Below are 11,323 nucleotides of genomic sequence, written 5' to 3'. Positions count from 1 at the left end.
AAATAATTTAGGTCGGTACAACATGGAATTACAATCGCTTCTAGCTAAGCTACAGAGTCAACAAAGTAGAAAGAAACTCTAGGATAAAATTTCTGAGCACCTTTCAGCTTTACACGAGGAGTTTAATAAATAGTCTTCTATCCTGGAACAATCAAGGATGGGCTCTTTGAACTAGGTTATCAACATAAACATCAGATTTCATCAGATTACATGATATACGTTGGTTGTAAGCGGACGAGTAACTCGATATGCGAGGCGACTATACACTTAAACTATAATCAGCCAAGATATGATAAAACAAAGCTAATATCTCAGAGTTGGCTAGACAAGACCGTAGAAGATGCTACAGCAAATAGACAAGCTGGTATACATACCTGTAATTCATTTTGTACTAGTTGCGTCGGGAGATACGGTGATGAAATCTAGCGTTCATCGGGACGAAATCGCAGCGAAGGAAGACGTAATTGCGTTCGAGATGGAAGGTGTATGGGATAACTTTCCTTGTTTAGTTATCAAAGGGGTTTGCGACTATGCCGACAGCCATAAGAGTAATAAATGGCAAAATTACGCTGCGGCGACCGCGGCGGCTTGCACGAAGGCTTTCTTAGAGCAGTGGCCTACATCCAGTCGGGAAAGCGCTTTTGTAAGAATTAATTAACGGATTGTTTACCATATGTCTGAACATGGGAACAATCCAAAGACGAAAGGTTCGTTTGTGGGGGAATCGAACGCGAGCACATCACGTGATGACAGGCGGAAATCGGACCATCCTATTTTCTTTTTCTCAGTCTGCGTTTTTGGAAATGTTTTCGTGCAAACATAAACTATTCTATTTCTGTGGTGGACAAACATAAACTTTTTGGATGGATGGTGTTGCGGAGTCGATACAACACTTGTCTCGAATTCTACAACAATTTGTAGTCGATGTCCGAATCTGATTCCCAACGTAGACGAGGTTTGACAGCAAAACTCTTCGTTTGCCAGAGCCTGGACCTCCAAAAGCATCTTCCAACATGCAACTTTAATACAGGATTGTCCTCTGGTACCGGTAGTAACACATTAACGGACCCATCAATATGATAGTACATTGGCAGTCGGGCCTCTGCCGTCGAATGGTAACTGGTTGGCCCGTTGGCCGGCGTCAAACTGGTGACGATGACGAGGAAGACAAGTAGGAGGGTAGGAGGAGGAGGACCTCCAGCTCCGTTCAGCATCCCCAAGTCGAAAAGATATGTCTGATTGGTTTTCTGTGGATGGACAACAACACATCAAGCATCTTGCGTGCAAGCAAGGTAAAAGCCCAGGCCTTCTGCGCCCGGATTCGAGGCTGAATCCTTCTCTGTACTCTTAAACCCCGCTTGCGCAGGAATTATTTACTATCCCTCCGCTCCATGTACCCTACGATATATCTAGCTCGCACTCGCCAGCGCTGATGCTTACGTCTCCTTTATATATTATTTTCCGTGCTTGATGGATATCCCTTCCGAGTTCTTCGTCGCCGGTTAACTTCTAACGAGCATTCACTATTAAACAACATTTCGACCCACCAAAGGATTTGTTAAATTCGACGACCAGTATCCGTATTCTAGGAATATTACATCCAATCGCTACCCCGAACTTTGCAATGTCCACACGCCCCAAAACCCGCGAGGAATATGCCGTAGGGTGGATCTGCGCGTTACCGAAAGAACAAACGGCGGCGATATCAATGTTAGATGAGAGGCATCCAGATCTCCCCAAATCACCAAACGATGCGAACACTTATACCCTCGGATCAGTTGGCCCGCATAACATTGTTATAACGTGTTTACCTCTGAAATGCTATGGCACAAACCAAGCAGCAAGAGCCACGGCCCAGATGCTCAGCACTTTTCCGTCTGTTAAAATTGTTCTTATGGTCGGGATCGGGGCTGGAATTCCATCAAAAGTTAAACTGGGCGACGTCGTCATCAGCACCGAGTGGACTCAGTGGGACTTTGGCAAATCGAACAAGGACGGCACTTTTGAGCATATTGACAAACGTTGCTACCCACCTACGGAATTATCATCGGCGATGTCAAAGTTACGGACCGACTACGAAATGCATGGAACAAAGATACCACAGTATCTGAACGACTTAAAGGCCAGCTATCCGCACCTATCATTGCAGTATACATCTATCGGAAACCCCGAAGACACCCAAGTTCATTACGGCTTGATCGCGTCTGGGAATCAGGTTGTCAAAGATGCAAAGGTACGTGATGCTATAAACAAACGCCTCAATGATCGGGTATTGTGTGTCGAAATGGAGGCTGCGGGGTTGGTGGGGCCTGCCGTTGTTATACGAGGTATCTGTGACTACGCCGACTCCGAAAAGAATGACGATTGGCAAGAATATGCTGCCGCCGTAGCTGCCGCCTGTGCAAAGGAGTTTCTAAAATGTATACAACTAAGTACGGTGGGTGAAATAAAAGCTGGGAAGGAAGACTTCAAGAGGGGTGAGTACACCTCGGGCATGATTCTGTCTCCCAACAAGGTTATAGACTTCTAACGATTAATAGCCATTGACGAAATTGCAATACTTAGGCGTAATCTAGCTGGAGAAGAGGATCGTAAAGTCCTAGGCTGGATAACTCCAATTGACGACAGCTCTCAGCATAACGATATCCTCAATAGACGGCAGCCAGGAACCGGCGAATGGCTGTTAAACTCCCCCGAATACCAGAACTGGCTAAACACAGCTAAAGACATATTGTTCTGCCCAGGAATTCCCGGTGCGGGCAAAACAATTCTCACATCGGCTGTTATAGACCATCTGATTGACCGATACTCCTACAACCCAACCATTGGCATCGCGTATATCTATTTCAACTTCAAAGGAAGCGCACACCTGCGGGTAGACGACTTGTTATTGAATCTGCTGAAACAATTAGCACGTACCCAGACTTCACTACCAAAATGTGTGAAAGAACTATACGATCGGCACAAGGACAGTCGACCATCTCGCGGGGACATTGTCAAGACTCTTCACGCCGTTGCTGCTGCCTATTCTAGAGTATTCATCGCCGTCGACGCGCTCGATGAATACCGAGAGCGTTCAGCATTCCTCGAAGAGTTGTTCAAAATACATCAAAACTCAAATCTAAATATCTTCGCTACTTCGCGGCATATCCCCGAAATCAGAGAGAAATTTAGGGGAATCAGCATAGAATGCGAGATACGTGCGTCTGATGAAGACGTAAGAGCGTATTTAGATGGCCGGATATCACAACTAGGGACAAGAGTCGTAAAAAATAACAAAGAAATGATCAAAAACGAGATCTCGAAGGTAGTTCAAGGGATGTACGTCTTCAAGCTCATTTTCTTTTTCAATTGGACTATCCGCTAAACGAAGACCGACACAGGTTCCTCCTTGCACATCTGCATTTTGAGGCGATTAAAAGCGCAATGACATTGAAGGCGATAACAAAAGTTTTAAAAGGGTTTGCAACGGCTGGAAGGACATCCAATAGTGCATATGATAGCACATATCGAGTCATCGTGGAGAGGATCAAGGAAAACGACGACAAAACATCAGTGGATATAGCTTTTCAAGTCCTGTCGTGGATAACTTGTGCGTCGAGGCCTCTTACTAAGGCAGAGCTGCAGCACGCGATTGCAGTAGAGCCTGATGAGCCCGAAATCGACAAAGAAAATATTTCGGAGATTGAAGATCTAGTTTCGGTGTGTAATGGACTGGTTACAATCGACGAAGAGAGCAACATCGTCAGATTAATCCATTATACCGCGCAAGAATATTTTGAACGAAATCAGCAGCTCTGGTTCCCTCATTCCCATGGCGATATTGCGAAAATATGCGTCATTTACCTATCGTACGATAAGTTCAAGTCAGGACCGAGTCCGAGCTACGAAAAGCTCAAGGAGAGACTGCGATCAAACGCTCTATACGATTATGCGGCAAAAAACTGGGGCTACCACGTTCGAGAATCTTCGACCGACAATGAGCATTCCCGTGAACCCAGCGCAAAACCCGAAGCCGACTGGTGTACAAGACAAGTTGAGACTACTTCGCTAGTACTAAATCTTCTTCTGGAGGATAATTTGCGATCGGCTTGCGTTCAAGCTATGTTGGCGTGGCGGTTTAGGGAGGACAGGATGATGCTAGGGTCCCATGTTGCAGCGTATTGGGGATTAACGCTGGTGATGGAAAAACTATTGGCGGAGAAGGGGGTGGGCCTGGAAGCTAAAGATGGCGACGGCGGCCGAACACCGCTATGGATCGCGGCAGAACGCGGGCACGAAGGCGTCGTCAGGCTGCTGGCGGAGAAGGGGGCGGACCTGGAAGCCAAAGATTACGACCGCGGCCGAACACCGCTATGGATCGCGGCAGGAGGCGGGCACGAAGGCGTCGTCAGGCTGCTGGCGGAGAAGGGGGCGGACCTGGAAGCCAAAGGCTCCTACGGCGGCCGAACACCGCTAGGGATCGCGGCAGGAGGCGGGCACGAAGGCGTCGTCAGGCTGCTGGCGGAGAAGGGGGCGGACCTGGAAGCCAAAGATTACGACCGCGGCCGAACACCGCTATGGATCGCGGCAGAACGCGGGCACGAAGGCGTCGTCAGGCTGCTGGCGGAGAAGGGGGCGGACCTGGAAGCCAAAGGCTCCTACGGCGGCCGAACACCGCTAGGGATCGCGGCAGAAGGCGGGCACGAAGGCGTCGTCAGGCTGCTGGCGGAGAAAGGGGCGGACCTGGAAGCCAAAGATGGCTACTACGGCCAGACACCGCTGGGGATCGCGGCAGAACGCGGGCACGAAGGCGTCGTCAGGCTGCTGGCGGAGAAGAGCAAAAGTCTTCTCCCCACCAGTGCTCATTCCAATAGATCCAAACGCTAACCGGCAAACGGGTGACAAAAACTGAAGCAAGAATCCAAGCAAAAACTCAAACAACAACATCAATACCGCCCACAATTTGATATTTTCATGAAAGATTAACATGCAGATTATCTATTCATTCTATAGAACCAGTCACCTATTATACACGAGAAGGGATATTGTTATATTTACAGTTACTCACCTGCTACAATTTACAAATGTCCGCTTTTATTTTATCCTGACACCAGCCTATTCTATCAGTTCATAAGGCGGCCTTATACTTTGCTATAGAGCAATTCAGTTGCATGCTTAGAGACAAAGACTTCGCGGATCTTCAGTTCGCCTAGCCGGCTTGGCTAGCAGGCTAACTTGTGGAATGAAGCGAATAGGTCCTTAGGAAAGTGCCTGCGAATATGGCGGACATTCCACCGCCAGTACAAGGCATAGCCTTTGTACGCAAGAACCCAGAATCAGATCTTTATATCTTGCGAACGACTAAAAAATTATGGCTCGGTGGTGCTTTGCACCTTGGAGGGCTGATTTTGCGTCATCTAGTTTCCATTCGATGTGGTTGTGAATAAAGTCGTGAACGTCTCTCTATTACTGAGGCCAAGGATCTCAGTAACGATCGTCAATAAATATACAAAGCAACCCTTGATACCTGAATCTGGGACTTAATGCAAGTCCTTTCCTATCAGCCTAGGTCGTAAATATCTCACACCAAGCTTAATTCCAATACCTTGCAAATCTTTCATATCAATACTTCGGGTTCGAAATTTGGAATTGAGGTAGCATGCCGTAACCCTAAATTGCGTGGAGGAGCAGTCTTCGTTCCCTCCTTATACGGTATGCGAGGCTATCGTGAAGAAGGATTTTAGAGAACGATGTTATTACCAAATTTTGTGATTCTGACGTTCTTACAAAGCATTTTTAATTCAGCTTGCTGTTCTCCCCTGATAATTCTGCTGCGATGCCCCTGTGGATACAATCCATACTTGTTTAACGATGCTCTTGGGCCAGAGAAGGAAGAAGAGACAATATTATGATCTGTTCTGATGTCCTCTCGTGACTATATAGGCCTGGTGATCTCTAGTTACAAAGGGTCTGGAGGTTATAGAGGCAAATATAGACAGAGCAGGCACGGGCACGGTACCAAAACGACGCTCGCACGTATACTATGTCTACGTCGGCAATATAGACTTTCCGCTCGTTTATAACAGTTGCGATAGCAGCTTGAAAGGTGTAACGCCAGGCTCATAGCCTGATAGAGTAAGGATAATCAGTAAAGAGAGAGGGAAGTAGAGACAAATTTGATATTGTCGTGTGAGCAAATTATAGCGGAACGATGATGACTGAAGAATGAAGAGAAAAGATCTGAAGAAAGAAGAAGAGACAACACTGTCATGTGCTTTGATAACCCCGTGTGATTTCATAACCTCGGTGACCCGTAGTTGCGGGGGGTCTAGAGGTTATAGAGACAGCGATGAAGAGAGCACAAAGACTATCACGGGCACAAGCACAAGCACAAGCCAATATTCATATGTATACTATGTATATTTCAGCATAAAGTTGATGCTTGTCGGCATAGACCCGATGCTTACACATATACAAAACTCGTACATTTACATTAATTATGTATGTACCGGCATAAACTGATATTTGTCTATAACATTTGTTATAGTGGTTTCGGGGTAACAGTGCTGTATATTGATGAACTCATAGCTCAAAGGATAGTGGTTGGGGTTGAGTGAAGAGAGCTAGAGGAGACACAAGTGCCCTCATCGGTGCTCCCCAACGAGACCACCTTACCAGTTTGATAGTTTGTATACTACTTTTGGTCTACCAATTTTGACCCCCGTCGCACACCATGACCAGAGCATACGATGCCGCCAGCAAAACTTCGACATGACAGCATCCAAAAGCATACGGTCTTGAGTCTGATCAAACTGCTCACTAGTTGAAAGAACCTAACCCCAGCTAAAGCCTGGCAATTTAAGCCCGACCCGCTTGGTCTTGAGAGATCCTTTGGCTTAGCGAACCGTCCAAAAGGGTGGGGTGTTGATCGGGAGTTCCGAAGCTACGGACCAGCGTGCTGTGCTGGAACACAAAAATGGGCAGTCTGAGTCCAGAAAAAAGGACTACAAAAAAAAAAAAAATTTATCTCTCAGACGGGGAATCGAACCCCGGTCGTCCGCGAGCAGCGAAAACGCGTTTTAATGCGTTATCACATGACAGGCGGAAATCTTAGCCACTGGACCATCTGAGAATTGTGATTGGTTCAGTCCACTGAACCAGACAGCCCTTGCAACTGTTGGAAATCTCTTTTTGTTTTAAATATATAAAAGGAATATGATTTTGCAGGGAACGGGACAACATCCCGTCGCGGTGCCCGAACTTAGAAATCTCGACAACTCGACAACACGATGGCGGATCATCGGACGACCCATATTTCCAGTACCCCGGGTGACGCCTCCCTTACGGCGGAAAACGAAATCAACGAGGACACACCGCTGCTAGCCACAAGCCGCGATGTCTCCGAGGCGACGACCGCTTACGAACCCAGCGCCAGCGCGGACACCAGCGATGGGACCCAAGATGGAGACACAGGCGAAGACGACAAGCCACTGCCCATGGCACAAATCTTATTCCTCTGTGCGGCACGTCTCATCGAGCCCATAGCTTTCTTCTCCATCTTCCCGTACATCAATAAGATGTGCCAGGAAAACGGATCACTCGAGGACACCGATGTGGGCTTCTACAGCGGTCTAATTGAGTCGCTCTTCTCCCTGACCCAGATGCTGGTCATGGTTTTTTGGGGCAAGGCAGCTGACCGCCTGGGCCGAAAACCTGTTCTGGTCTTCTCGATGGCTGGCGTAACCGTGGCCACGTCCATGTTTGGCATGGCCACCACCATCCGGGAGATGATTGTTTTCCGGTGTCTGGCGGGCGTGTTTGCCGGCACCATTGTGACCATTCGCACCATGATCTCCGAACATAGCACCGTCAAAACACAGGCCCGTGCCTTTAGTCTATTCGCATTTACTGGCAACTTGGGAATTCTATTCGGGCCTTTGATTGGTGGTGTGCTAGCGGAACCGGCCTCCCAATATCCTAGTATCTTCCATGGCGTACCCTTCTTTGAGCGTTATCCATACGCGCTGTCCAGCTTTGCTGTAGGCGCCATCGGCCTTGTCATTACTTTAGTGTGCGCCGTCAATGTCGAGGAGACCCTGCCGAGCAAAATTGATGCACGGTACGGGAGTGAAGAGACGGGTACTGGTCCCTCTGCACCTGCAAAAGCTACAATGTCAACCTGGGAGCTCATCAAAGCTCCTGGCGTCGCAATTGTCCTGTACACCTACCAGCACATCATGCTGCTTGCCTTTGCCTATACCGCTATTACTCCTGTATTCTGGTATACCCCAGTTGCACTAGGCGGCTTAGGTTTTTCGCCCCTGCAAATTAGCTTGTTCATGAGCTTGAATGGCCTATCCCAGGCCGCATGGCTGCTCCTCGTCTTCCCGCCACTTCAACATCGAATCGGCACCAACGGGGTGCTACGTGCCTGCGCGACCGCCTATCCAGCGTTTCTTGCCATTCCGCCCTTGTTGAACCTGCTGCTCCGCGGCGGTTTCTCTGTCGTTTTTTGGATCAGTGCACCTATCCTTATGGCCCTAGGGTGTGGAGTTGCCATGTCCTTCACGGCCATCCAACTTGCGCTTAATGACGTGGCGCCTAGCCCGCAGGTTTTAGGTACGCTCAACGGGCTGTGCCTTGCGATGGCGAGCGGTGTACGCTCCTTTTCGCCAGCGCTATTTGCAAGTCTCTTTGCAGTTAATGCACGCACACAGTGGGTATGGGGGCATGCAATTTGGATTCTGCTGGTAGTTATCGCTTTTGGCTTCACGGTGGTCAGTCGCCGGATGCCGGATCATGATGAGCTGCGAAAGCGCAGAGAAAGAAAAACTAACGCTGAATTCAACCGTTAATCAGGCTCGACTAACAGTGTTAATCAGACTATGTAGAGAAATAGACAATAAACCATAGAAGGGAACAGCAGCTCCGTACTACTACCACAAGGTGTAGAGCGCGTCCTATGAGTGCGATTCATAGTTTATTTATCTACAACTTAGGGCTAGAGGTCTGGTAAAATAGTACTCTAGAGTGCCAAATCACTTGGCTCCGCCAGAATATTTTCTAATGCTGAAGTCATTCTCTTCTCTCAAATTATTGCGATACTTCCCATACGCATCCGAGATCCCTCCCCCTCGTAGGCGTGAAAAGTCCAGACAGTATATATGAAAACTTTCCGATATGTCTTGATTTTTTTTGGCCAGCTATATTTTGTATTTAGGTCCGGTACCCTGTTGTTAATTCCTTTAGTCACGCCTTTCTTTTTGGGATATCAATCATGTGTATGAACACGCTGACACAACACTGGGAGAAAAAGTATAGAGTTACCATTTGACAGCAGAGGCTCGGCCATTAATGTACTATCATATTGATGAGTCCGCTAATGTGTTATTGCCAGGCTAAAGGACAATTCTGTATCCTAGTTGCATGTTGGAAGGTGCTTTTGGGAGTCTAGCTAGGCTCTCGCTGTCGAACCTCGTCTATATTGGGAAACAGATTTGGATACCAGACAACACAAATTGTTGTAGAATTCGAGACAAGTGTTGTATCGATCCAAAAAGTTTACGTTTGTCCACCACAGAAATGTAATAGTTTATGTTTGCAGTAGTTAAAGCATTTCCAAAAACGCGGGCTGAGAAAAAGAAAATAAGATGGTCAGACGGCCAGCTCGCAGACGTCTTTTTTGGATGTCACAGCTTAAGGGACTGAATGTGGGACCATGGTCTGGGACCCAACGGGAGATGAGACCTAATACATTATCACAAATAGATCCCAAGAGAATAGTATTTTATATCATAAACCAAATATTATAATAAAAATATCGGACGCCTTCAACATCATGTATACTAACATCTTTGTCAGATAGTTGATTCCCTACTACACTTATCACAATGGGGAATTGTGAGCAAAAAGTCCTTGCGAGGATCGCGCGGCAGCAAGGTCAAAGCAAGCTGAGGCTGAAGAAGATAAACCGAACGCTAGAGGTCGAGGTAAAAGCTAGTGACATCGATGATATTCATATATGCTAAAGTTGAATAGTATGTAATTTATAGTTCAGAACCGCCATTGGAACGAGAATGATGGCCCGCTGGTAGATTTTAATGCGGATAACAGAATGGGAATGCCCCCCATAAATGAAGAATACTATATCAGCTAGTATTAGGCGGTCTCTTGACAAGGACCTTTGCCGACAGAACCGGGCGGATTCCCAAAAATTGTTTTCTTGATACCATTGGGGCACATTGGAGAATTTGGGGTGTTTGGGTCTTCATTTGCTGACAAGAGTAAGCAAGTGCCACCGCTTCTTCTATTAGGTTTCGCATTTCAGTTAGCAAGCCTATTGAAAGATAGAATAACGATAAGTAAACCGACTTACACATATGCGATACAGTCAAGGCGTGTAAAGCAGCGAAGACAGCACTCTGGGTAAGCAATATCGCCTGCATCGAAGATACCAAGGGGTGCAAAGTTTAAGGGCCGTAGGCCATTATAAAGCGTAGGGCTCTTGCAATTATCTGGATAAGGAACCGTGATTGTAACCGTAGTAGGTGGTCCCGTGATTGTCGCGGTAGAGTCTGTTGTGCGTAGGGTAACCGTAGCATCAGTGATTGTAACAGATGTGGTCAGAATCGTAGTTACGATTGTCTCGGTGGAGTATGTGATAGTTGTAGGCAGGGTTAGAGTTGTCGATGGAGTCGGAGCGGTCACTACTATCGGGCCAGTAACGCCAATACATGAACATGCACTGGTATATCTGACCGGACCGGAGCAAGGAGAGGCGTAGGCAGGGATCGTAGGTGCAGCTTGTCTCTTTTTCAGAGCAAGATCATAGGAGGTTTCGGTCTTTATCGTCCCAGGTATTTCCGTTGTCGCGGTCTCCTTGATCACAGATGTCAGGGTCTCGCGAACTGTGCTGGTCTGCGTAGCGAAATATATATCTTCGGCGAGTTCTGAAATGGTGCTATATTCCGTAACAGTCCTGATAGGCACGTTAATGAGACGATTGGCACAACTTTATTACATAAAATATTACCTTATCCCCGGCGTGAAGGTACTTCGGAGAAATGACGAGCAGTCGGCCGAAGCCTGTGGGAGCTTTAACGTAGCTCTAACGGCTATATAAAAGCGAATTAGATCAGATCTTGATTTGGGCACTTTATCAGTGAGGGCTACCTCTTAGACAGTTATCTGCATTGCAAGCTGTAGCATTCGCAGAGCCACAGAGGCCAATGAAACCAATTAGAATTTTTGAACTTCGCATATTGATAGAATTCAGTGTATCCTGTCGGATTGGTGTGAGATGCTTATGGGTTGATCAACCGGAAACGAGAGGAACTATCGC

The 11,323-nt window shown here is 47.2% G+C and overlaps 3 protein-coding genes across 4 annotated transcripts; 2 read left to right on the top strand and 1 right to left on the bottom strand.

Moving 5' to 3' along the window:
• Positions 1-1,624: 1,624 nt before the first annotated feature.
• DFL_000723 (uncharacterized protein) lies at positions 1,625-4,869 on the top strand (the record flags this gene model as incomplete). The annotated part of the gene is made up of 3 exons (XM_067636781.1): positions 1,625-2,477; positions 2,541-3,321; positions 3,384-4,869. The coding sequence occupies 3 exons, from the start codon at positions 1,625-1,627 to the stop codon at positions 4,867-4,869; spliced, it is 3,120 nt and encodes a 1,039-aa protein (XP_067495273.1).
• A 2,402-nt stretch (positions 4,870-7,271) lies between these two features.
• DFL_000722 (uncharacterized protein) lies at positions 7,272-8,837 on the top strand (the record flags this gene model as incomplete). 2 transcript variants are annotated; one of them, XM_067636769.1, is made up of 2 exons in its annotated part: positions 7,272-7,595; positions 7,675-7,725. In XM_067636769.1, 2 exons carry the CDS (start codon positions 7,272-7,274, stop codon positions 7,723-7,725), a joined length of 375 nt encoding a protein of 124 aa, XP_067495271.1. The 2 variants fall into 2 exon arrangements, with proteins under 2 accessions (XP_067495271.1, XP_067495272.1); XM_067636770.1 differs by having other exon boundaries at positions 7,272-8,837.
• A 1,303-nt stretch (positions 8,838-10,140) lies between these two features.
• Positions 10,141-11,242, bottom strand: DFL_000721 (uncharacterized protein; the record flags this gene model as incomplete). Its single annotated transcript, XM_067636757.1, has 4 exons — positions 10,141-10,288; positions 10,358-10,960; positions 11,015-11,096; positions 11,155-11,242. 4 exons carry the CDS (start codon positions 11,240-11,242, stop codon positions 10,141-10,143), a joined length of 921 nt encoding a protein of 306 aa, XP_067495270.1.
• Between the last annotated feature and the right edge of the window lie 81 nt (positions 11,243-11,323).

This window comes from Arthrobotrys flagrans (assembly GCF_004000055.1).
Source record: "Arthrobotrys flagrans strain CBS H-5679 chromosome Unknown unitig_15, whole genome shotgun sequence".
NCBI lineage: Eukaryota > Fungi > Ascomycota > Orbiliomycetes > Orbiliales > Orbiliaceae > Arthrobotrys > Arthrobotrys flagrans.
Note: the sequence above shows the minus strand (reverse complement) of the source record. Positions and strands in the feature narration are given on the sequence as shown.